The sequence below is a fragment of the Eublepharis macularius genome, chromosome 11, assembly GCF_028583425.1.
Source record: "Eublepharis macularius isolate TG4126 chromosome 11, MPM_Emac_v1.0, whole genome shotgun sequence".
Taxonomy (NCBI): domain Eukaryota; kingdom Metazoa; phylum Chordata; class Lepidosauria; order Squamata; family Eublepharidae; genus Eublepharis; species Eublepharis macularius.
The window spans coordinates 32,606,742-32,633,237 of record NC_072800.1 but is presented as its reverse complement, the minus strand read 5'-3'; the positions used below and the strand labels follow the sequence as shown (position 1 = coordinate 32,633,237).

General features: G+C 41.2%; 1 protein-coding gene and 1 long non-coding RNA gene across 4 annotated transcripts; one reads left to right on the top strand and one right to left on the bottom strand.

The window, feature by feature from the left end:
• Positions 1 to 3,763: 3,763 nt before the first annotated feature.
• On the bottom strand, positions 3,764 to 4,708 carry LOC129337939 (uncharacterized). Its single transcript, XR_008597867.1, has 2 exons — positions 4,622 to 4,708; positions 3,764 to 3,948 (listed from the first exon to the last, which is right to left on the bottom strand). It is a non-coding gene; the product is annotated as an uncharacterized LOC129337939 (long non-coding RNA).
• Positions 4,709 to 4,798: 90 nt separating this feature from the next.
• On the top strand, positions 4,799 to 25,966 carry CTNNB1 (catenin beta 1). Of its 3 annotated transcripts, none has more exons than XM_054991957.1 (16): positions 4,799 to 4,951; positions 17,335 to 17,393; positions 18,413 to 18,640; positions 18,719 to 18,972; positions 19,130 to 19,368; positions 19,455 to 19,656; positions 20,044 to 20,188; positions 20,821 to 20,924; positions 21,626 to 21,964; positions 22,167 to 22,325; positions 22,682 to 22,801; positions 23,307 to 23,457; positions 23,544 to 23,665; positions 24,079 to 24,139; positions 24,735 to 24,955; positions 25,216 to 25,966. In XM_054991957.1, the coding sequence occupies exons 2-15, from the start codon at positions 17,381 to 17,383 to the stop codon at positions 24,941 to 24,943; spliced, it is 2,346 nt and encodes a 781-aa protein (XP_054847932.1). In that variant the 5' UTR covers positions 4,799 to 4,951; positions 17,335 to 17,380; the 3' UTR covers positions 24,944 to 24,955; positions 25,216 to 25,966. The 3 variants fall into 3 exon arrangements, with proteins under 3 accessions (XP_054847932.1, XP_054847933.1, XP_054847931.1); XM_054991958.1 differs by lacking the exon at positions 4,799 to 4,951 and adding an exon at positions 6,094 to 6,332; XM_054991956.1 differs by lacking the exon at positions 4,799 to 4,951 and adding an exon at positions 6,772 to 7,081.
• The last annotated feature ends 530 nt before the right edge of the window (positions 25,967 to 26,496 follow it).

The window sequence follows — 26,496 nt, the reverse complement described above, 5'->3', positions numbered from 1 at the left end:
GGTTGTTCTCTATCATCAAGTACCAGCATTTAAAGGGTTACCTATAGCTACAAATAATGGTACCAGGTAGATGGAGCTGGATGAGGGAAAAGGGCAAGTGATGCCCCTTTTGCTGCTTTTGTTTCTTTCCTTTTGACTGCAGCAAATTTTTCTGCAAGGCTGGGTAAACACAGCAGTCCCATATTGATTTAAACAAGATTAAGTACACAATTCAGAATGGGATATATATATATATCCTACCTGGAAGTCTGTTACATAAAATTCTCCTCTAGCCATCGAATATTTTCATATATATATATATATATATATATATATATATATATATATATATATATATATATATATATATATATATATATATATATATATATATATATATATATATATATATATATATATATATATATATATATATATATATATATATATATATATATATATATATTTAATGATCTCTCTGGGTCTATGAGATGCTTGATAGGACACACTTCAAAAAGGAGACAAGGTCTGCCAGCTCCACTCGTAACTGGGAGGCATTCAAGGGCCACTTACACTGGCATCGATGTGTTGAGATCAGTGGATCTACATCAATGTAAGTGAACTTGAATTTCCTCCTCCCACCTCCCCCTTTTTGTTTTCCACATGGTAAAAAAAAATCATAATTGCTTGCCAGTCTTTCTGTTTCCTTGTTTGGGTTGTTATATAGGTATTTTGAAAATGACACCAACCCATTCATGCTTTCTTGGTTACACTAATGTGTCTACTACGCAATTTGGAAGTTGCTAAACCACAACAGATGAAGAATAACTGCTGTGGTACCTGCATAAACGGAATAAAATCCATGTTATGTTTATCAAGAAAAAAGATGTTCACCAAATGGTTACGTTTACAATTTTTACAAAAAAAAATACTCTAGTGATTGTTAATGACTCTTAATCCAAAATATCTGGAGCAACAGACGTATTGTACTAACGTACGTGTTACCATGAATGAGCAAAACGAAATGTCCAACAATAAAATATATGCGTCCCCGCTTTCTGGACATATATGTGAACGTTCACAATCATATTTAGCCAACTATCGAAATTCACCAGTGCACCTGAGTCTTCAGATATCCACAAAATTAATTTGGAATTGACAACATTCATACGTCACAATAACTTTTTATTAAAAAAAAGGAAGTGACTTCTGGTAATAATATTTTACAATTCTCTACATTTGGGCAGAATGGTTCAACTGCTGTGCAAACCTACAACTTCTGAAACACATTGCCCTGGAATGAAATGGAATGCTGCAACCCTACATCTCTTTACCTCTTTTGCTTTTATTTATACTTTTTGTCTTCTTTTACAGTAAATCTCTACGTAAAAACTTTACTTGAGGGCCCATACACAAGACAGGCTATCGTTGGGCAATTGGATGCCCCTGAAAATGAAGTTACTGTTTTTAAAAAAATAAAAGTATTTGTATAATTAATTCCAAAGTACGGCCCTAGAACATGTTAATATTAGAAGTCAATTATTTCCATCTTTCAATGCCTTGTATCAAAGGCTGAGGCCCGGTGTTTTGATGTTTCTTTAACTGGTAGTTTTGCTCTATTAGGGGCATTGCAATTTAATTCTTCATTATGTCCCTAAAATAAGCATAGCTAGAATTTAATATTCTCAGTGTAATTCAGGGCCAATTATGTTCACCTTAATCATGATTTTCTGCTTTTTATTTCTTTGCTTCTTTAAAGCTGATTTCAAATAGCAACATACTCAAAGATGAGTAATAAAAACAGAAGAACGAACTTTTAAAAATGTGTCTACATCTCATCATGAAGAGAATCACAAAACTAAGTTATTTCTGATGAAGATTTCTCATTGCAAAGATATATAATTATGATAGTAGAAGAGAGAATGACCACGGGGTGGGGGAGGGGGAGAGATAAGTCTTTGCTGTGTCAAAACCAGTTATCACAACAAATCTGTCAAAGTACAACCTTGGACAAAACTTCTCAAACTACACTTATCACAAGCCTCTCTTGAAAATCATAATTGCTAGATGCAACCAGATGACTCCATTAAGCCTTGCCAAGACCATTTATTTTGTTTTTCAGTCTTTATTTCATATTACATTGTGGGATGAGCCAATTCAATCATAAACAGCAGTTATCAGAAGTTAGTCAATAACTGGACCACTCCCAGCACAATCCTGAAACACAGCAAATGTGGCCATTTCAAAAGATTACAAGAAAATATAACAGAAAAATCACAGCTAACACACAAAGCTAATTAGCCCAAAACTTCCTATGTACAATTGCCTATATGTCCCAAGAATATGCAATCAGATGCAGCAGCAATAGCTAAAAATACACAAGGGAAAAATCAAAGGCCTCTTGAAATATATTTCAAATAAAGTTTAGAAACCTACTGGTGTAATCGCCTGATTTCCCTGGTCTTCCTCAACTTGCCTGAATTCCAGGGCCAGAGAATCTCAATGCTGACATCGCCCCTCCTGCTCCTGCAATATCCAGACTTCAATAGGCCCAGCTCTTCAACCCTCAGAGGGTGGGATGACACACAAAGAAGCTCTGAAAGGTATAGGGGACCATGAAATGCTTCAAGGGCAGTTGACTGATTCTCCTGTTGTGACTGAATACCCAGTGGAATTGCTTAGAGGCAACTTGATATAACACCCTATTAGCACCAATGCTTCTAATTCAATATAACGTATCTTTGGATAAGGACCTAAAACATGGATGTCAGTGGCTGTATACCCATTTTACTAAGGGTAAAATCAGGCCTAAGGTGGTGAAATCAGAACACATTTACTTTCTCTCTATCATTGCGATTGTAGCAATAGCACAGGTACAGCTGCTTTAGGTCCCAGTCAATTGCAACCATCTGCGTTTGAATGGAAAGCTTTGGTTCCGAAAATGCTTTTTCTTGCTTACCTTTTCAATCGTTTTGATTTAAACTAGAATATTAAGATTGGTGAGACATTGGCGGAATCTGTAGTTATAGCATTTTCAGATATTTCTTATTTTAAAGACTGTTGTCTGAGAGTAGTAGAGTTCCATGAAATATGCTATTATCCTTATTTCAAACACCACAAGTTGTGGGGAAGGGCTGCCCATTCCTTTTGATCTGCTAACCTGTGCACATTTCTTGACTTTCCAGCCTCCAATGTAACCATTATGGGCTTGTTGACACAAGCTCTTGGGAGAATTTTAAATCTCTGGAATGTTTACATGAGTTTTTTTTTAATGTCCTGACTCCTGAGTATTCTGCCCCTTTAGTGACTCAGAGGCTAAGATGGTACTCAGTTATCTTTTCATGCACTTTGAACTAAGGGTTCAATAATGAAGAGTAACTATCTAGTGTTCCCAAGCAAATAGGAATAAGTTCACATGGACATTATTTTGAAATAAAAACAAAGTGCACAGCACATTTTAATTATGGCTTCTGTAGCTATTCAAACAAAGTTATCCCCCCAATAACCTGAGTTTGTTTATTTACTGAAAAGTAAACCCAAGATTTCAATGGGACTTCATTCCTAATCAACTTGGTGCAGCTTACCTTTGAGTAACCTTGCCTAGGATATGCTTAAAAAATCATAAAATACCCCTTATTCTCTCAAAGTAACAATTTACGTTTTTACCATGTAAATTGATTTTTTTCTAAATGTGCAATTTAAACATTAAAATCTTAATCCAAATACAAAGAACAGCAAAACACACTTGAAACCTCAAGGAAATAAGGTTGCCAACAGGCCTGGAAAAAATCTTCTCTCTTTAATGAAGCCAAATATATGAAAATGAGCAGCTGAAGTTTTTCATGGCATGGAGGTAAATAATATCAGCAGGTAAATAACATCTCATGAAGTCATTTTGTCTTCAGGCAATTGATAACCCTACGAGGAAACCAGTTCAGGATTTAATTTCATGGTGAAATTCCATGTCAGCTGTAGTTAAGAAATAGAAACAAATATTATATATAAAACACACACTACTCACATTTTCCCCAGGCCAATTGCACATAAAGCCACAAAACTGTTCTAGCAAACATATTCCAGCCCAAACATATCAAATTTACAATCTCTCATACTTCATTAATACCCCTGGCCATAAAGTTCACTGAAGTCAGTGCATTCAGATTTGGGAGTCCAGAGATATATGACCCTTCACTGCAGGGTTATTCAGGAAATCACCTAACTGATCCCTGCTGGGGTTTGATCCTTGAACAGGCACTGGGAAAACAGCTTCGAGCTGGTGGTGACTTGGGGAAATCGTGTTCTATGACGCCCTGACACAAGAGATCACAAAGTTGTTTAAAACATTCAGAACCCATCAAAGATCTTTAACTTGCGAAGCCCCGTGGAGTCTACAAACCGTGGAAGACGGTGTAGTTTTATACAACTGCTGTAGTCAGACCGGAGCCGTATTGGTCTGCGGTCTAAGAGCAAGATCTGTGTCCAATACTATCCGGGACCTAAATCTTGCTCTTAGGCTGCAATCCACATTTACTCAGAAGCAAACCCTTTCCGACTTCAGCAGGGCTTGATCCCTCAGTGCATAGTCCTGGGGACCTCCCCGATTTAAGGCATGAAAACGCGCAGAAAACCCCGGGAGTCTCACCACACCCGCGCACGATCGGCCCGCTTTGGATCCGACAGCTGGTGCGGGCGCAAGCGGGTCAAGGATGCGGGGCAGGTCTCGCTCCCCACGTGGCCTCCGAGAGAGCCGCAGCCCCGGCCGAGAACTCCTCCCAGCCACGGGAAGAGGCGGAGTTCAAAGCAAGAAACAAAGCTAGTCCGACACGCGGCCGGGCCGGAGCGTCTCCGCGGCAGGGGAGCGCAGATTAGGGCAGGCTGTCCCGAGGAGGGTCGGCGCCGCCTTGGGTTTCCTTCCCCCGCGCTGTGTTTCGCCTCGGCTCTCAACTTTGAGGAGAGTCCGATCGCTTCTCAGGTTGGTGAATCAATTAGGATCCGCCGCTAGCCAAGAGGTCGGATCACTTGGTTTAGGGGAGCCAAGGCGCCTGCCGGACGGGAAGGGACCGGCTCCCGTCCACACCGAGCGCTTTCCTGGCCCTTTCGGGACGCGCGTGCCTCCCTGCCGCTCCATCATAAACCCGCTTCGCCCCACAGAAAGTTGCTCCGTTCGAAGGCAAGCAACAAAACGCTGGACACGCACGTACAATACTAGCGTAGTGGTGGCAGCAGCTTCTCCTTTGAAGAATGCTAGGAATTCGGAACTTGGGTTTATTCAGCCCTGCTGGTTTGCAGTAGAAGAGTAAGATTCGGGTCCAGTAACACCTTAAACACCCGCAAGATTTCCAGTTACCAAGGTTGTCAGATACCAGTATCCCTTCATCAGATATCCGGGAGCTCTGACTTTCGAAAACTCATACCCTGGAAATCTAGTTGGTCTTCAAGGCGCTGTTGGACCCGGATCTTGCTCTTCGACTTTTATTGAGTATAACCTGCAGAGATGAAAGCTCGCACGACCTACAAATATGACAGAAACTCGTGTAAATTCTATTTAGGCCGTTGTAAAATATTTGTAGGCAATGTTGGGGCAACTTTGCAGTCTGGTGACTTTATTCATATGGAGGGTTAGGCATCTGTTTTGCCACTACTCTGTAAGATACTGGGGGGCGGGGGATGTTCGTTCATCTGACAAAAGGAGCGACTCTCCAAAGCTTCTTCCCTGGAAATCTTGTCCGGCTTTAAGGGGCTCCTGGACCCGAATCTCGTAATCAAACACACGCCCCATCCTCTGCGAGATACAACGCGATCCAAGTGTTTCCCCAAATGAAAAAAAGGAAAGTAGCAATGCTGGCGGCCGCCCCTCCCCGCCGTAGACAGAAGGTGTTTGCTTTGGCAACTCTCCCTGGCAAATGTTTCGAAAGGCACCGCGGCCGGCGTTTCCGCCTACGTGAGCGAGGCAGCTACACTCACCTTCCTGCGATTCGACTGTAGTAACTTTTCAGGTTTGTTTGTTTTTTAAAGGCGTGGCTGGAAGCAAACGTAGGGCCCAGATTCGCCGGGAGCAGCACCAGAGCGAAGCGGGCCGGGTGGGGGGAATTTCTACTTCGCGAAGCTATGTCAGGCGTTTCTAAGTGAATTCTTTTCTCTAGGGAAAGCAACTTTGTAGCGAGCGCGGCTGCTGCCGGAAGCCCCCAGGAGCCTCGTTGCCATTGATTGCTCTGGTCTGACGTTATTTAAAGTCGCCTCCTCCAGCCTGGCTGGACGCGGAGCTGAGGAAGAAAGAAGAATTGCGGGGTTTTGTGGCATGCAAAGGAGGGGAGGTTTTATTTTTTTTCAAATTTACTTTTTTTGATGAGAGGGTAAGCCATCGGGGAGGGGGCGGCGGAAAGGCGGCTTAACGCGTTGCTAGAACTTTAGTGCACCCTTAAGAACAAGCACGGGCTGCTGCCAGCTGCTTTCCCTCCCCCCCCAGCCTAAGCGGCAACTTCTCTTGCAGGAACCTCATTCCCAAGCTCGGTCTCCAGGAGGGGGTGGGGGGGAAGTTCTCTTTCTATTCCCCCGCCCCCCGCCGACCTCATCACACCTCCCCTCTCTCCTGGATCCCTGCACCTATCCTGCCTTGTTCTTCCCCAGCCTCCCCCTCCCCTCAGTCGGAGTTCCCACAATCCCTCTTCCATCGAAACTCCCTCGCTTCTGTTGCTGCTTCGGCTTCACTCGCTGATCTCCCTCCGCCTCCCGTGTGCGTGTGCGCGCGCGCTTGCCAGGGTTGGAAGGGTGGAGGGGCACTATTTCTCCACCCCTTTTCTCCCCCCCCCCTCGCGCTGGGTGGGTTGCCTGTGGAATGCTGCGCGCACGTCCAGGCGAGGCGGCGGCAGGATACAGTCGAGTTCCTTCACTCGCTATAAGAAGCTCCTTGTGAGCGCCGCCATTTTAAGCCTGTCTCCTGTGCGGGTTGGTGGCCTCGCGGCGGCGACGGCGTCCGAGAGTCGGGGCGCGGCGAGAAGGGAGGAAGGCGCCTGCGTCGCCTGTGCTGCGGCTGTGTAGCGGCGGAGGCTGTGGCTGGAAACGGGAGCCGCGGGAGGACCCTGCGCCTCGCCTCCCTGCCAGTGTTAGTGCCGCTCCGGGGCTTCCTGCCCCTTCTTTTCAGCGCTCCTCGCTCCAAAACTTGGGCTCGGTCCTGGCGCTACTTCGGTCTTCTCAGCGGGTGGGGAGAGCGGGAAGGGGGGCGAGGCGGGCGGCGGGTTTTGCACCCCCTTCCCTTAGGAAACGGCTGGGCTTCGGTTGGCGGCGAAGGGGGAGCAGAACTTGGAGGGGGCGCGAAAGGGGGCGGTCGAGGCAGCGCGGCGGGCCGCCTCAGGACGCGGGTCGGGGTGGTCGTGGGAAGGGTGGCGAGTGTGGGACGGAGCTCAAGGGTGGAGCTTAAGGGGGCCGCGCTGGGCTGCGAAGAGGCCTCCCCCGGTCCCCGCGCGTGAGGAGTTTTTGAGCATAGCAGCGCTCGAGGTGTGAACTACTGTAGAGATGGTTTGTGGAGCGGGAGGGGGGGTGGGATCGGTTGCGTGAGCCGAGGTGGTGTCTTGTGGCGGTGGACGAGGGAGAGCTCGGTCCCCGGAGGAGAAACAGGATGCAAGGGAAAGGGGGAGCCGGTGCCTGTGGCCGGACACCGGGAAAGGGTGGCGGGTGGCAAGAGCCCGGCTCCAGCCGCGGAGGATTAGACTGCTGCTGGTGGCTGCCTCGCTGAGGAGTGGAGCCTCTCGGTCCCCACTTGCTGGCGGGCTTTTGCCCACAAAGCTGCGATGGGGGGAGGGTTTGTTTGGATTGTAATTAACTCCACAGCCTCGCTGCAGTCAGCAACGCTAGATATCTGTTGCATTGTGGGCTTTCTTTTCTTTAGTCTTTTTTTTTTTTGGTCTTGGGTTATTTTGCATGCATGTTTTTTGCAGGAGAGGCGCTCTCGATTTGTCTAGACGTGAAAGTCGTGGGGTGGCTCAAATTCCCGCTGCTTTGGTCACTAGTTTTAAGCAGAAAGCTACTCCAGATCTAGGGGGTACTATAGAGACGTCTTACAAAACATCTTGGGTAGTAGAGGCCCTTTCCGGGTGGAGGTGATGGTGATGCTGAGAATTGAAAAGAAAGTGTGAAGTGCTCCATCTGGGGCGTAGGTGGCTTCTGTGAAAATTGTACTGGTCAGGTTTCTTACTGAAGCTTTTTGAATGTGCTCAGGTGTTGCTTACAGAGGAAGTTTAGCTTACTTCAGCTAAAATCAAAGCTCACACCAAAAGGTAGTTAACATTTCATTTTAATGTTTATTTCTAGTATTGGGAAAATACAGGATTGTTGATACCTAGAAGGAATACAACTGCTGTATGTTTTTTCTTGATAGTTGTTAGCAGTCATTGCCCTGAGTCTCTGTTTTCAGAAACAGGATGGCTCTTCTTGAATGTGTTAGCGTATAGTAGAAGAAAGGAAGGGATGGTACAGGAACAACCAAGGGGACCCCCTCCCTTTCTAAAAATCTTTCTTGAGCTATGCATAACACCTAAGTCTGTGGGAATTGTAGTTCTGCAGCAAACTAGTCATGGGTGTATGATTGAAATGAAATTTTAAATAATTATCCTTAATTGTACTAAAGTTCTTCAGTAGATTTTTGTGCACCAAACTCTTGAATAGGTGTTTACTTAAAGAGATTAAACTTAAATTTAATTAGAAATAGCTGTATGCCAATTTGAGAAAGTTCTTGCCCTTAAGCCCAGACAGTAGTAACCCAGGCTGTTAAGAAGTGCATTTCTCAGCAAGAAATCTGTACATAACAAACTACATAGTAAACTCTTACTATGAATGTATAGTTCTTTGCTGTTCCTAAAAAAATCCTCAGATCATAAACCAGCATGTTCATAGTGACATGAATGTAACAAGTAACTAGACAACAATTGTAAATTAAACTTCAGTGGAAAGATAAAACAAAAATGACCTAGAAAGAAACAGTAAGCTCTATTAAAACATGACATCCCAGAAGACAAGCAGCTACTTGAAACATACACGTCCCTAATTATAATTATAACTTTCTTCTACTTTTTCACAAAGGTTACATGTGTAGCAAAAACAAGTTCTTCTTGGCGTGTTTATGAGAAGTAAAGTGTTCATCGCCGAGTTGTTAATACTTGCATTAAGTTCCAGTAAACACCTAAGAGCTAACTTGAGAATTTCTGGTGCATGCATAAGAGAAACCAAAGGCTGCAGCCATGGACTTGCCTTGGTAGGACTTAAAGTAAACATGTAGGATCAAACTGCGAAGGTTTCTTACAGAATTGGCATCTGAGAGTTTTCCGCTAAAACAAATGCATTTGCTCACATTTTCAGTTGTACCCAGTCTATATTTCTGAATATCTTCTATTTTAGGGCAATAAAAATGGTTTGATTCTCATTTTGGTAGAATAGTATGGAACTCTTTTGTCACCTGAACCTAGCAATTTAACAGTAATGGGCTCTTGCATGGGAGTTTGAGAACTATAAGTGGTCTTAAATGAATTGAGCATAAGGCACATTTCCAAAATGCAAACTTACTGACAACTAAATCTAGAGCCACCGTTTTATTGGACAAAAATTTAAACACCCTAAATTGAATGTACATCAATGGAGCAATTTTGAAAGCAAATAACTAACTGCAGGTAGCCACGTTCTTAAATATAAGGATAAATTGAACAGATTTGTTAGACGCTCGTTCACAGTGTCATCCGGAAGCTTCAGCTTTGACACTAGATTATCCTTGGTTACATACCCTGTTGCCTTCACCTTTACATTAGTGGTGTAAAAAATCCAGATGTTTTTGGCTGCCTGGTTTGCCATCTTCAAGTAGTAAAGTAGAAAGTTTTAACTGTACGGTGGAAGATGATTGGAAAAAATCCCAAGTGTCTGGTCACGTCAGCTCCTAAAAAAATAGATGTTGATACATAGAAATTTATAAGTTCTAGTTTATGTACCTTAGTGACTCAATACTGAAAGCTTTCCTCCAGTATTCATCTAAATGGGAGGGTTGTTTAATTATTTTCTGCTATATGGGAGTAATCTGCACATGTCGATACCAGTGTCATCCTATAAGGGGGCATGCATGCACCACAAATAGCATTAAAAAGTTGTGTAATTAATTTGAGTTGTATTTTCCCCACATTAAGTAATTCTAGTATAAAAATCAAGTAACCCTAAAACTGTAGTTCATGTTGGCACAGTTCTAATTGCTACACAATCTTTGCAGCCTTTTGCAAGGAAAACATCACTTTTGCTTTATAGCAATAAATGAGAGCAAATGGGCATAGTGCAGCTGGGATTTGGACCCATATTTGCTTTTTCGCCTTTCACTAAGCCATAACCACATCCTTGTGTTAGACTCAAAAAGTCATGTTAAAATCTGTCATGTGTTACACCTGAGTTATAGTTGGTGCTTTGACTTGAAACAATTTAGATCTCCCAACCAGAACTTGATTAGGATGACAAAACTTGAAACAAATAGTTGGTTTCTGTAATGGCGTCTGTAAATACCATAATCTTAACTTTTAATATGGTACTGTTAAATCATAACTTCCAATTTTAGTAATAATCCCTACAAATGCTGTGGTGCCATAGCAACATATGATGCCATAATTTGTGAATGTTTGCTTGGTATTATATGAGGCAAAGCAGTTGTACTCTTCCTTTGCTGGAGTCTGTTCAGGAAGGCTAATGAATGTATAACTTTGCTGAAGTCAAATACTAGGGCTATATAGGTCAATAGCTCAAATTACAAGAAATTGTATATATTTTTGTAGTTTGAAACCCAGCCATTTTAAATGGCTACTAAATTGCTACTTCAAAGAATAATGCATTAAAATGTGTCTTACAAGACCAGGCTTGCTTTCCCAAAAAAACTCCAGTGAAAGATGACAGGATACCTATGTAACACTCAGTTTATTGACATGTTTAGATATATATGTGTGGTTATTGTTTGACTTAGGGAGCCCCGTGGCACAGAGTGGTATGCTGCAGTACTGCAGTCCAAGCTTTGCTCACAACCTGAGTTCGATCCTGGAAGAAGCCGGGTCCAGGTAGCCGACTCAAGATTGACTCAGCCTTCCATCCTTCTGACGTCGGTAAAATGAGTACCCAGTTACCTGGGGTTAAAGTGTAGATGGCTGGAGAAGGCAATGGCAAACCACCCCGTAAAAAGTCTGTGAAGACAACATCATGATGCGACATCCTCCCCCATGGGTGCTTGCACAGGGTGCTTGCACAGGGGACTACTTTTACCTTTACCTAGTGTTTGACTTAACTGGATCAAAACCTTAGCTTTGCATTGCAAGTTAATTTTGCCCATGGAAGGGTTTTATACTGGCTGATTAAACAAGTGCATATGTCTAGGGATATCCTGACATTTTGATATCTCCTATAGTTGGAGATTTTGTTCATAAATCTTATCAGACTGATAATGTTAATGCATAGACAGACACCACTGAAAATCATACTAACAGTAAATCAGAGGTAAAGCAGGATAGTGACAGTGGAAGTACAAGAAGACAGACATTAATTTTGTAAGTTGAAAGCTGTAGTGTTCTGGAATTGCTCTCATGCCTTTGACAAAAGCTGCATGTTAAGACTGGGGATGGTCAGCAATTAAAGACTGAAAGCTACACTGTGATGCAAGGTTTAGCTTGAACAGCAGACTTTCCTCATTGGGTGGAGAGCCTAAAGGAGACAGAAGTGAATAGTGTTCTATGTTTGCATTAGTTTGGATGGGTTTGGAAACTTCAGCACTTCATGTAGGACAGTCTTGATCTTCCTGTTGAAGGAAGTTGCCAAACTTTCACCTATTCTAATTTCAGGCAAAGGCTGCTCCAAATATTGTGCAGTTGCAAATATATATTGTGTTTATGCTCCTGCATGTCTGCATGGTGGTTGCAGCAAATTCTAGTTCTCTGTAGTATGCAGAGTCAGAATAATAGAAGCATGCTTATTTACAGGCACTATACAGTTTTGCAAGCATATTTCATGTAAAGGCTCATACAACATCTTTTAGTGTGCATGATGGTCCTTAATTAGCCAGGATTGGTACAACTTTTATGCTTAACGTCGACAGTCTGTCAAGTTTGTTGAAGACAATTCTTATCCGCTTTTAGGGGTGGGTGGGAGAGCAGACCTGTTGGTTGTGTCCAGTAGTCATTCTATGACTGACCGAGGAATACAATAATTATCAACATGAATTTTTTAAAATTGTGAATTGTTCAGAATTAATTCATGATCTCTAGAAAATGAATTTAACAATATTTGTCTTCCTGAGTTTTGAACTAGGAGCATCATTGCATCTAGGGAGAAATATTTATATACTATACTTGCCTAATACTGACAGTGGCACCAACAGTAGTCTCTGTTCATTGTTTTATGAAACAATGAATTTTCCTTAGAAAATTTTCTGACCTGTGTCCATTCTGATGTGAAGGAGCAGCATGACCTGGGCACATGAACTATATTAGAGAGAGAGACTGCCCCTGACCAGTAATATACCGTGCAGTAGTGAATTGAGCACTGGCTGTCCCTCTCACCTGGAAGGTAAAGGAGTAGAAGCTTCACACTCATACTAGAAGCACCTGCTGATAAAAAAATATCCCTGGAAGAGCATGACTTACTGTCATTGCCTTTACAAGTTCTAGGTACCTGTAGCTGTAGCATGGCCCCGTGCACATTATGATTCAATTTTATCACCTTGTCAAAGTCCAGGTTGCATAGGAAGGATAATGAAGTAGTATAAACTAATTGGCTTGATCAACCAAGAGTTTTGTTTCTATGTTCGTGGGTAAGTTTACCGTCATGCTGAAACTGAAAAATATGAGAACATAGGTTGCTAACCATTTGACAGTCTTGTTCCTAATATTAGGGGTAGGGTTACTTGATAGGAGGAATCTGCAACCTAAACCAAACTGTCAAGGTTCTGAGGAAAAGAGCAATAAAAAGATGGTGCAAGTGGGTCCATTTGTATAGCTGAAAATATACACCTTAACATTACTGATTAGCTTGTTGATTAATAATCTATGTTTCTGCAGCCAGGCACTGGTATTTGTGAGTCTTACTATGAAGTGAAATGCACAATGTCTTGCATACAAGCAAATTGGTAGTATTCTTTTAATTTCTAGATACATTGAGGAAGACCAGTGGTGTTCCCAGTTGGCAAGCTAGTACCTCATTTCCACAATTTAGTTAGTACCAAATTTCCACAATTTTAGTTAGCGATACCCATGTGATGGGGCTGTCGTTATGGAAGCTGTCTTATTGCAAGGGGACTGCCTAGTTATCTCTTCTGGTTTTAAATGGGATACAGTGCTGCATTTTGAACTTGGACAAACCTGTTTCTGGTGTGGTGTACCAGGGAGTGACTAGTAAGGGAGAAGTGTTTAGCTTATAAAACAAGCCAGTGATTACTCGTAAAACACTTACCCAACTTGTCTATACAGCAATCAGTGCAATGGAAATAGTAGCAGAGGAAGCTGAATTTTTCTTGCCATGGTATTGAACTGTGTTACAGTTGACTCTAGTTGAGTGACAGAAATATTTCTGAGCTGAAAGCGTCATCATGTAGCGATGTGAAGGCCTGAGGTGAACCAAATTTAGAGTTTTCTGGGTTTTAATAGAAAAATTGGGAATTTAGGGGAACATTGAGAAATTTCTTTGAAGTGTCTTATTTGGGAATAAGTGAAACTTTAAAGAGAAGGCTTTGCTTACTATCTACTGTTACAGCAGTACTCTCCAGAGAGCCAGACGTACATGTTCGGGCTTATCCCTGGGACTTTCACCTCCAGAGGCTATTCCATCTTATTGCTATTCTTTAAAGATTCCAGCTCAACGCAGAGCCTTCACATTGGCCAGACTTAACTCCTTCCCCTCTAAAGTGCTTTCTGGTCGTTTCTCTGGACTCCCTTATTCTGAACGAGTTTGTGACTGTGGACAAGGAAAGTTAGAGACCTTGGATCATATAATAGTTTTTTGCCCTAAGTGGAGTAAGGAAAGAGAGAGATTTATTATTCCTATTATGTTAAAAGAAAAGCTTCCCTTCCTTCCTTGGGCAATCTCAGTGTTATTGTCTGATAACTTTCCTGACAATCAAACCTCTGCTATGGTGGCTTCCTTTTTAGCCACGGTGATAAAGAAACAAAATCTTCATGAGCTTAGATAGTTTAAAGTGATAATGACGAGTTATGTCTGTGTGAATTGGGTATGTTCAAGTGTACAGTTCATATTTTGTTGGTGTTTGTATGGCTTATGGCTTCGGCCGGAAAAGCAATAAACGTATTATTATATTATTATTACTATCTACTGATGCTCCTTAGTACTGCTACTCTTACGGCAGTTTAAGTCCAAAGTGTTGCCAGAGTTTCCTCAAAATGTCTATCTTTATCCATGGATTCAAAATGAATAGGAAACATGGGTTTAGTTTATTGATATGCATTCAGTAAAGAGTTCGAGTCAGACCTAAAAGAACCACTGTAAGAACTGAACACACAGGACTTTTCAAACGAAAGAACAGCATGTCTTGTTGGGTATCAGTCTGTTAATTTGTAAATTGGGACAGTTTCCTGCCACTGCAAGTTTTAACTTCAGCAAATATTGAAGTAAATGAACTTGGAGATCTAGAGCAAAATTCAACTGAAGGGCTGCAGAGGAGAACTGAGTAGTTGAAATGCTTTGAAATGGTTCCTTTTGTTTAAATATAGGCGAGAGGATATAGAGTCAAGGTGGCTATACCGGCATCCCAGTAATCAATATGCAGATAAGTTTTTGGGTTCTGCTAGCATCATACAGAGATGATCTGGGTATGTGTGTAAAGCATATAACTTGTAAAGGAGAGTGAGGTATGAAGTCTTATTTTGAACTTTCATCTGCACTAGATGATTTGATTGGATTCAGATTTGTAACAGAGTTTGGCAATATATACACATTGGTGGGAGATTAGGTAGTAGCGTAATTTACTAACAGGCTTTTAAATTGCTGCCTGCCTGTGATGTGAGGATTGGTGGCAGGCAAGCTTATGCCAGTTTTTAAAATCACACAGCTTGTGAAATGTGTGGAAAGGTACCTTGAAAGGCTGTACTTCAAAGGTGGTAAGTGCTATTAAGTCATATTTGCCTTGGGCTATCTAGGTGCCTTGTAAATGAAAACTTTAACATGCAGGAGTTACCTTGCTTTGTGGGGTAGCCCATTCACAAAGCATGTGAAACAACCTGCTGTGAATTTCCACTTCATTCTAGAGTAGGGAATAGTAAAGTAAAAAGCAGAAACCCCTCAGATAGATGCAAAGGTGTATATCTGCCATCACTACAAAGAGTTAAACAGATGATTATTCTGATTGGACATTCATTTTATACTTGATCTTGGCTGAAGCTAGCTCCTGAATTCTATTTTTGTGATGTTTATGCTTTACTAATAGTTTTCCCCACTAGTTAAATTGAATGTGTGAAATCTGATACAGATCACAGCTGCTACAAATCACAGCTTTACCTATATTAGATACTAGGCATATAAGGTTAAAGATTTAGATCTGAATTTCCTTAGTAACTGCTATTTCTTAAATTAAAATAAAAGCTTTAAGTGCTAATTTCACTGCTTGTTGTGGTTACTAAACTTGCTACCACATTTTGGGATGAGAGTTTGTATGGTGGTGTGTTGAGAGCTTAACACTGTTGAGACCTGGGTTCAAATCACCACTCAGTGATAAAACTCACTGGGTGACCTTGGGTGACCCACACTTTCAGTCCACTTGTGGTGATGAGATGGAAGGAAGAACCATATTAGCTGTTCTGAATTTGGAGGAAAGGTAGTATTAAAATCAATAGAACGAGGTACAGCTTTTTCAAGTTTGAAAGAATAAGAGACTGCAGTCATAAGATCACTTTCCTGGGAGTAAGCTCCATTGAATAAAATGGGCCTTCTGAAACTCAACTTGCATTGAATAGACATTTTATGCTCCATATATATATACCATTAAGTAGAAAACAATTCTTGCAATGGAGATTACCTCAAAAGTTTTGAATTGTGACAATCGCTGCTTGACATATTGAGGTTAAGTGCTAAATCATTTTCCACAGCAGCTGTACGGCTTTGAACTAATATTAACTAGCTAAGGTAACATAGCACTGATATGCAATATCCTATGTACATTCCTCATCTCCATCCACAGTTTATTCTCTGTGTTAAATTATTAAGTTGCCATTCCAGCTGTTTTCCATGGAGAGTTGCTGCCTGGGCTACCTGAGCTCAAGGTGCAGTGAGCTATTTTTGCAGAACATACGAATGTATCCAGATTGGATTTTCACCATGTTTAAAGGCGACCAAGTCAAATGTGATTGGTTTTGTGATCTAAATCATGCCAGATTTCTACATATGTAATTCATATTTTCTTTATTCCATGTAACACAAAGCTTAGGTTATGGTACAACTGGTTTTACCACTTCGCAATTAAGTGCTAAGTAGGCAACAGTTAAACTAGAGCCAAACTATAGTTAATATGCTTGCTAGCAGAGAAGTAGTATTATTTTTGGCTGGTCTTGGTCTTCGCACAAACACGACTCAAAATCTTAGTCCCTCATATTGTGTTGAGAATGGTAAGGTTTCATAAATGGTACTGACTGTGCAAAGGAGTTGTGAATCTGTTGTAGTTGATATTGGTGGGGAGAAATGAAAACAACTATTTTGGTAACTGGTCAGCACAAAAGGTGGAGTCTTAGAAGATAATATGTGGGGGAGTTCTTTGTTGGCAGGTAGTTTGCAAACAGTGGTTCCCCATATGACCCATTATCTTGTAGTAGCCTCTATGATTCTGCCATACTGAAGGCATTGATCCAGTTGCATAAGAACTAGTCTTTGGGGCTGGGGTCCTTGATATTGGTGAACCTGTAGGTGCTTCTGGAATTCGAAGAGTGGGAATAGGCACCACCACTAAACAGTGGCTGGTGTGGGGCACCACCACAAAACAGTGGCTGGGTATTTGTGCTGGGGCCAGTCATGGGATGTTGGGAAGTTGCAAGCCAGATGTACTCCTTAAGGTGGAAGCAGCTGTTCCTGAACGAGTGCCCTGTGTAGATGCAAAGGTGGCGCCTCCTGGGTTCTGAGCCACCTCTTACTCCAGGCCTTTTGCTTTGGGAAAGAAGTAAATGGGTTCCATGGTGCCCACAGTGCCATGTTGGGTATCACTGCTCTAGGTTTCTTGTAGCAATTTTAGTTCTTTGTACTTGTAGTAAAAGATGTCTCTGATTGCTTAACAGTATTTCTGCTGGAATAGAACATTATGTGTTGGTAAGACCTTAAAGCCCCCATAGGTTTTAACTATGTTTATAAAATTTATTTTAGGGTCTGAAGTTCAGCAGACCACAGTTCTGGGAGCACACAAACGGACATGGCAACTCAAGGTATGTTGATTTATATCAAGCTGTTATCTTTACTTTTATTTAAACATCAGTCAAACAGGGCCTGCTTAGTATTTCTAGACAGTTACAAAGTAGCAGATAGTCTTTTGTTTAGAAATCAAGGCCACGGTATCTAGCCATTTTGGTAGCTTCAGTGTATGATTTTCAGATTTACCTTAAACAGAGCAAGTATCCAGTCCTTAACTGCAGAGAAATTTTGACGTTACTATCTTCTTTACTATTGGGTAAGCATCTTCATGACCCTTCTTAATGCTTATTCTCTGATTAGACTATGCATCTTTTCTCTTTCCCTCTCCCCTGATTATCTGTTCAGATATATAACAGTATTGCTTAGTTGCTGTTTAATAAAATCTCCCATCTTCTGCCTCTTACCTACTTCTTGCAAAACAGGAGATGAGCTTGTAGGAGTGTGTCTTGACTCTTCCAGTTCAGGCTGTTCACATTATAGAGTGCTCCGTGATTTCCCTGCATATAGAAAACTGAGGGGGATATGTCTACCTACTTTTTGTATGAAAGGAAGTTTTGGTGTGTGTTAGGGTATATAGGAGAGAGCTGTCATGTGAGCACTATCTGGAGGGGTAGAATGTAGATCAATCACTCTCCCTTAATGAGACTGAAGTCTATATCACAAGCTGAATCAGTTCAGACTGGCTGCACCACCCTAATTTGGTATTTATATTGGAGTATAAATCTGTAGCATGTTTTCTACAAGATAAAACTACTGCTTAAAAAAAAATCTGCTTGCAGGCAGTAGCAAATTATTTAGCCGTATGCCCAAATGCTTGGCGTGCATTTGATGAAAAGCAAAACTCTAGCTGGTTTAAAGTTCAGTCTCTGTAGGAGCCAGTTATGTTTGTCTACTGTTGGTTAGGCTTCCTTTGTTACCTAAATGTTTAGTGTATGTGGGTTGTGTGTGTGTGTGTGTGTGTACAGCAACGTAGCTTCCACTAAAATGACTTCTGATGTCTAAGTTTATTTTTTAAACACTTATTTCCTTGCAGCTGACTTGATGGAATTGGACATGGCGATGGAACCAGACAGAAAGGCAGCTGTCAGCCACTGGCAGCAGCAGTCATACCTGGATTCTGGTATCCACTCTGGTGCCACAACAACTGCTCCCTCTCTAAGTGGCAAGGGAAACCCTGAAGAAGATGATGTTGATACCACCCAAGTTCTATATGAGTGGGAACAAGGGTTCTCCCAGTCCTTCACTCAAGAACAAGTTGCTGGTAAGTAAGATCCTGTAGCTTACTAGTGGCCCACTTGTTGCTTGTCAATTACTAGCTGAATGCTTAATCGTGTTTCAGATATTGATGGGCAATATGCTATGACCCGAGCACAGAGGGTGCGTGCTGCCATGTTCCCCGAAACGCTGGATGAAGGCATGCAGATCCCATCAACACAGTTTGATGCTGCTCATCCAACAAATGTGCAGCGCCTGGCAGAACCTTCTCAGATGTTAAAACATGCTGTGGTTAATTTGATAAACTACCAAGATGATGCAGAATTAGCAACTCGTGCCATCCCAGAACTGACCAAACTATTGAATGATGAGGACCAGGTATGTTCCTGTAACCCATCTTCAGTTGAATGTATTTTAACAGTGAGCTCACTAGGAAATGAAAATTGGACCATACTGCAAGTGTGCTGTGTTTGTGTTTGTGGTAATTTTGAATGTTGAAAACTTATCCTAATATCAATGTACATATGGTTCCTAGGTGGTGGTGAACAAGGCTGCAGTTATGGTTCACCAGTTGTCCAAAAAAGAAGCCTCTCGCCATGCTATCATGCGCTCTCCTCAGATGGTATCTGCCATTGTGCGTACTATGCAGAATACAAATGATGTGGAAACAGCCCGTTGTACTGCAGGTACATTACATAACCTCTCTCACCATCGTGAAGGCTTGCTGGCAATCTTCAAATCTGGAGGCATTCCTGCTCTGGTTAAAATGCTTGGGTATGTGTATTGTTGCCTCACCACTCAAATTTATAACGTCTTTCGATCTTGGACTGGTTGCTTGCTAACCTGGGCTTTCTTTACAGTTCTCCAGTGGATTCTGTACTCTTCTATGCCATTACTACTCTACATAATCTTCTGTTACATCAAGAAGGTGCCAAAATGGCTGTTCGTCTAGCTGGGGGGCTGCAGAAAATGGTTGCCTTGCTCAACAAGACAAATGTTAAGTTTTTGGCTATTACTACAGACTGCCTTCAGATTCTTGCTTATGGAAATCAAGAAAGTAAGGTAAATATCAAATGCACTCAGAGTCAAGAATTATGCAAAATCACAGTAATATTAGACACTTTAAGGCTTTGTCAGGGGATCTTCTGTACAGCGTTTCAAGTATCACCTTGAGCAATGCTTGCACCTGTTTTTTCTTTTTTGCCTACTGATGCAGCCATTGCAAGACATTGCAAAGTACCGTTGTCATTGATGAGAGTAGTGCTGGAAATACATGCTCATGAACTCTGCTAGGGAGGTCTAGTCATGATGAATGCTCTATAATCTATTTTTTTAAACCTAAAAATGTAAGCGTGGCGCCCTATATTCAAGTATATTTGCAAGCAGGCAAGAACATTAATGCCAGCTTTTTAAATTTTGTTTAGAAATCATGCATATGTCTTTTCACAGCTTATCATTCTAGCAAGTGGTGGACCCCAGGCTCTAGTGAACATAATGAGGACTTACACCTATGAGAAATTACTGTGGACCACAAGTAGAGTACTGAAGGTGCTGTCAGTCTGCTCTAGTAACAAACCTGCAATTGTTGAAGCTGGTAAGTTTTTACACCTAGTATTGGTGTTGCATTCTATGTACTTGAACTCTGTAGACCACAACTAAAGGCTGCAACTTCTGCATGGGGAACATGTCAGACAAATTAGCAAAATACTTCATATTAAAACTGTACCTCTGTAACATGTTTAGCTTCAGATACAAGAATGTTAGGTGCCTGCTTTGTAAGTAGATACGACCTCTCCAAGATAGAATAGCTTAATTAGGGACATCAGATCCCTAAACAGACATAACAGTTGAATGAAATGCTTGTGTGTGGGCATGTGAGTACACATTTGTGTTCTAGGTTTAGAAGATGATCTAAAATACTGTTCTAGATCTAGAAGGCATTCTAAAATAGCAAAGGTTGACTTATGCTGTTTAGGAATCGACTCTGTCGGTGTGTGTGTTTAATCATAAAGCTATTCCTGACCAAACAGAAGTTCACAGAAATATTTTTCCATGTATCACCATCAAGTTATATACGCTTCTGATAGAACTCCCACTTTTCCAAAGTGATAGCATTGAAGTGTGTGTATGATTGGTGTTTTGATTAATGGGGGTGAGGGTCCTAATGGCTAGGTTTCATATATAAATACGGGAGAGCATAAATTTAAAAATTGTTTTATCTTTCAGGTGGGATGCAAGCCTTAGGACTCCACCTTACAGATCCAAGTCAGCGTCTTGTTCAGAATTGTCTCTGGACTCTTAGAAATCTCTCAGATGCTGCAACTAAGCAGGTAACAAATGGGATTGAAATATACCTCTGCTCAAGCTAGAAACGTTTCCCAGTACTTTGCAGGTACATATGCTAGGAATAGGAAAGCAAGATTCGAGTCCAGTAGCACCGTCAAGACAAACAAGATACCCTGGTTGTAAGCTTTCAAGAGTCAAGCTTTCTTCATCAGATAGGATTAGGAAGTAGCCCATTATTTTAAGAGATAACAAAGACAGCCAACTTGAAGAAGAGCTCTTTTGAGGGATGTGAAAACTGCTAGGTACTGCTCATTTCTGTGGTGAGCTAGGTGTAGACAATGATTATGCTATATAACTTTTCAGCTCTGGAGGAGAGGGGAAATTCTGACATCCTAAAGCAGTTGTATGCAGTATATACATCTGGTTTTTGGTTTACTCAGACTTCTGTCTTGGAGAGGATTATAGCATGCATTCATGTATGTCTCTGCACTCCTTCAGAGTGCTCAGCTTTCTCCTGGAAGGGTTACTAGCTCTGAAACAGCCTATGGAAAATCCTGGTTTCTTGCAAGTTCTGAGAGGGCCCTGCCCAGTCTTCAGAAAGATCCACTTATGGACACACTACACAATAAATAGTCTTTAGGATTATTAGCAGCTGTTGAGTGCATGTGAAGTAGTGGTTTGTAAATTATGTGAGGGGGAAATAGATACTGAAAACCTAATGCTTAGTGTGTCTTTTTTCCAACAGGAAGGTATGGAGGGTCTTCTGGGAACCCTTGTGCAGCTTTTAGGATCAGATGATATCAATGTTGTAACGTGTGCTGCTGGTATCCTTTCTAACCTTACCTGTAACAACTACAAGAATAAAATGATGGTGTGCCAAGTTGGTGGCATTGAGGCTCTTGTGCGCACAGTTCTTCGGGCTGGTGACAGGGAAGACATAACTGAACCAGCTATTTGTGCACTCCGTCACCTCACTAGTCGGCATCAGGAAGCTGAAATGGCTCAAAATGCAGTTCGTCTCCATTATGGACTTCCTGTGGTGGTGAAACTCTTGCATCCACCATCTCACTGGCCGCTGATCAAGGTGAGGCTGCATTTAATTGTCAGCTGTATGTAGAATCCTATTGGGAATGATGATGTGAATGAGGGGACAGCTAAATACACTTTTCTACCACTGTGAGATAGTTTTGAGGATGGGATAAGATCAAAAATCACTGCAGTCCAGAGTTTTGGTGTGTCTTCTATATCATCAATAAGCTTTTTACCAAAGTGTGTTCTAATTTCAGGCTACTGTTGGATTGATTCGCAATCTTGCTCTCTGTCCAGCAAATCATGCTCCTTTGCGTGAACAAGGTGCTATTCCAAGACTAGTCCAGTTACTGGTTAGAGCACATCAAGATACCCAGCGTCGCACTTCAATGGGTGGCACACAACAGCAGTTTGTGGTATGTGGTGTAAATTGAAGAATGGCAACAATTTGTCCAAGATATCTCTCTGTTAGGCATGATTTACTCTGATAGTGTATAGTAACACTACTCAGACAAACAAAAAAGCCATAGTATTGTCTCACGGTTAGTGCACACTTAGGTTTAAATTGAATATACCTGCTAGTTAAACCTACCACTGTATATACAATAGCTTTGGAAAGCTATCTTAGTTTTGAATTCAAGCAGATGAATCTTGAAAGATGCAAAATCAGTTGCCTTTGTGAAAAGGAATGTCCAAGGCATGTTGATGAATTCATGAGGCTTTATTGAAAAAAGCACTTCCTCTAGTCTCTAATGCAGTTAATCTTGTACAGGAGGGTGTGCGCATGGAGGAAATAGTTGAAGGTTGCACTGGAGCTCTTCATATCCTGGCTAGAGATGTCCACAATCGTATCGTAATAAGGGGTCTGAACACCATTCCACTGTTTGTACAGGTAGGTGAATATTCTTTGAAAGAAATACTTGAATGGCTATAATTAAACTAAAGAGTATATGTTTACATAAATACTAAAAAAAGCTTGAAAAATAATAACCCAAATATAATTGTATTGTAATGGTATATTCCTCTGAGTGTAATGTAAGCAAGGTTTTATTCCAGGCTGCTTTCATTTGCACAGAATTGTACAATTTGTAAAGAAGAGTAAAACCTGCATTGTGCTTGTAAAATGTGGGCTAAGAATCTCTAAAGCAAGAGATCAGGAAGAACCGCTTGCTTCTCATAGAATTCTTGAATTTGAAAGTTAATTGCTCATACCAACTAATTTGATTACTTTCTTTAATAGTTGATGCAACTTTGGTTTAAATTACATTGTGCTGACTACCATGTGGGTCTGCCTGACAACCAAATTTTTTTTCACTTCTTAACGTCTAATGGCTTACGCGTCTGAAAGCTTGCCTTGGAGTGAATGTTCTCTTCTTCTCCCCCCTCCCCATACCCAGCTGCTGTATTCCCCCATTGAGAATATTCAGAGAGTAGCTGCAGGTGTATTGTGTGAACTGGCTCAAGATAAAGAAGCTGCAGAAGCAATTGAAGCAGAGGGAGCTACTGCTCCACTGACAGAACTTCTTCATTCTAGGAATGAGGGTGTGGGTAAGTGAAATGGAGCTGGGGTGGGTTGTGACTGGCCTAGTTCAGTTACCTGTTTCCCTGCTAAAAATTAACTTGTTTTTAAACAGCAACATATGCAGCTGCAGTGTTATTTAGGATGTCTGAGGATAAGCCGCAAGACTATAAGAAACGGCTTTCAGTTGAATTGACCAGCTCTCTATTCAGGACTGAACCAATGGCTTGGAATGAGGTGAGTGATTCTGGGTTTTTTTTACTATTTTTATTTACAGAATTCAGGTTGGACATGTAATGTGTCAGCAACAGGCTGGTTATACTGGAGCATAAAAAGCTTCCAGAGTTAAGATTTTTAATTAAATGGTCACAGCAATATTTCTAGATCTCAGATAGTGCTGGCATAAATCTCAAGCAAGGTAGCTTGGTCAAATTATTTATTTTGCTACACATGAGACTTCTTGTATGTAAGAAGTGGGTGCAGCTGCCTACTCTGTATTGTAATTCATGTCATTGCTAAAATGCACCTGTTGAGCATATTTCTAATACAAAGTGGCTCATAAGAACAGACTCACAAGATTAAAGGGAACACTTTATTTTGGAATTCCTTACCTCTACTACAGTACTCAGTTCTTCACATATTCTCTGCAGACTGCTGATCTTGCACTTGATATTGGTGCCCAGGGAGAACCTCTTGGATACCGCCCAGATGGTATGTTATTACTTGGTCAGTTGTCTTAGTAAACCAAATCTAATCAAAATTTCTCCAGTTGACACCTGAAAGCACATACTTGATGTTGCAATCTGATCTGTTACTTGTACTGTTGAATGAAACAGTGACAATCAACATGACTTAAACAGCCTTGTTGAGACTACCTCATCAAGCATTATGAATTGTTTGTTTTCTAACACTTGAATAATGCCTGATACCCTTTGAACGTGTGCTGGTTGTGTAAATGGAAGAGGTCTGTTCTAAAGGCTGGTAAAAAGCCGGCTGCAAGTGCCTTTATGTATTAAGTCTGCATTTTAGTGTGGTGTGCATTCTTAGTAATAGCGGGTTTTCAGCAGTACACAGACTAATGGCTTGGCTCAAATTGGCTTGTATGTTTCTGATAGTAGCATGATTTATTGGCATAGCCACACCAATGTACTTAGTATTGTCCATACATGTTCAGTCTATAAAATATAATTTCAAAGTGGCTGGATTATATAAAAAAAATCTCACACACTGATACTGAAGCTTCCGGTGCATCTAACATGTTAACATGCTTTTCCCCCCTCCCCTCTGCCACCCTTAACTTTCATAGATCCTAGTTACCGTTCTTTCCACTCTGGAGGATACGGTCAGGATGCCTTGGGTATGGACCCAATGATGGAACATGAAATGGGTGGCCACCACCCTGGTGCTGACTACCCAGTTGATGGGCTGCCAGATCTAGGACATGCCCAGGATCTTATGGATGGGTTACCTCCAGGTGACAGTAATCAGTTGGCCTGGTTCGATACTGACCTGTAAATCATCCTTTAGGTAAGAAGCTCCACCTACACTTACCTACCAAACTGAACTTGGCTGGCAGGGAGGGAATGGCTTGAGTGGGTTGGTCTGTTTAGAAATAGGTACAAGAGTCAAACTTGCTGTCTCTGTATTCAACCTGACTCATTATATGATCTGTGAAAGTGATTAACTTAGGCATTCTGTACTACAGGCTTGACGCAACTCATTAACATGAGTAACCGTATGTATGTTTAACACTTACTGTTCCTTTCTTATTTTTTTCTCCTACACAGCTATATTGTCTGAATGATCTTGCATTGTGATTGGCCTGTAGAGTTGCTGAGAGGGCTCGAGGGGTGGGCTAGTATCTCAGAAAGTGCCTGACACACTAACCAAGCTGAGTTTCCTATGGGAACAACTGAAGTAAACTTTTTGTTCTGGTCCTTTTGGTCGAGGAGTAACAAATGGATTTGGGGAGTGACTCACGAAACGAAGAATGCACAAGAATGAATCACAAGATGGAATTTATCAAACCCTAGCCTTGCTTGTTTAAAACTTTTTTTAATTTTTAAAATCTCTGTAATGGTACTGACCTTGCTTGCTTTGAAAGTAGTTCCTTTTTTTGCAGTAACTGTAGGGTTTAAGTCTGTGTTTAAGTTATAGTGAATACGCTACAGCAATTTCTGATTTTTAAGGATCGAGTAATGGTGTAGAACACTAATTCATAATCACTCTAATCGTATTCTGAAAAGTGTAACATTGTGTAGCCTTTTTGTATAAAAAATTAGACAAAATAGAAATGGTCCAATTAGTTTCCTTTTTAATATGCTTAAAATAAGCAGGTGGATCTATTTCATGTTTTTGATCAAAAACTTTATCTGGAGATGTCTGGGTAGGGGCCAGTAAGAACTGTTGTATGGAACCTTGTATTGGACAGCTTACCAGTTGCCTTTTATCCCAAAGTTATTGTAGCCTGCTGTGATACAGATGCTTCATGAGAACAGTTATACAAATGGTTCAGAATTAAAGTAAACTTTTAATTCATTTTGTGTCAAGTTATTTCCACCAATTAGTGGCATTTAAAGGTCATTATCGTTGATTTTTCAGTTAACAAAATATGACCAGTTTTGCGCAGCAAAGTATGCACTATGCACAATGGAAGAGGTTGAGTTGGGGGCAAGTGCCACTGAACGTAAACATCTTAATTAGCATTTTAGATCTTGGTTAAATAGAATGCAATAAAAGAAATTTACATCTTACTAAATACTCTGCTAGGGATAGGCTTGAAACATTCTTGCATAAACTGCTACTCTTGTTTCTGGCAGTTTTATAGGTATGATTGTTGGTTCAGCCTCAAAGTACTAGGATTTAGGCTTATGCAATGTTTTCATGGTTTTAATATCTTTCAGATATTAATTTGATAATTCAGCTAGTGTAAGCATCAAGCAGAGACTGGTATATGTCAGTAACAAGTAACAAATCTGGAGGGTTAACTTAAGCTATGGGCGTGCTGTCTAAATTCTGCACATGCTCTGGTGCTCATTTAGTTAGTTAGCCTGGGCAGTTAATATTCT

What these genes read in the sequence shown, in the direction of transcription:
- CTNNB1 (XM_054991957.1), top strand. An exon ending in ATGGAAATCAAGAAAGTAAG is followed by an intron (nt 19,657 to 20,043) that starts GTAAATATCAAA and finishes GTCTTTTCACAG; the next exon opens with CTTATCATTCTAGCAAGTGG. An exon ending in CAGATGCTGCAACTAAGCAG is followed by an intron (nt 20,925 to 21,625) that starts GTAACAAATGGG and finishes TTTTTCCAACAG; the next exon opens with GAAGGTATGGAGGGTCTTCT.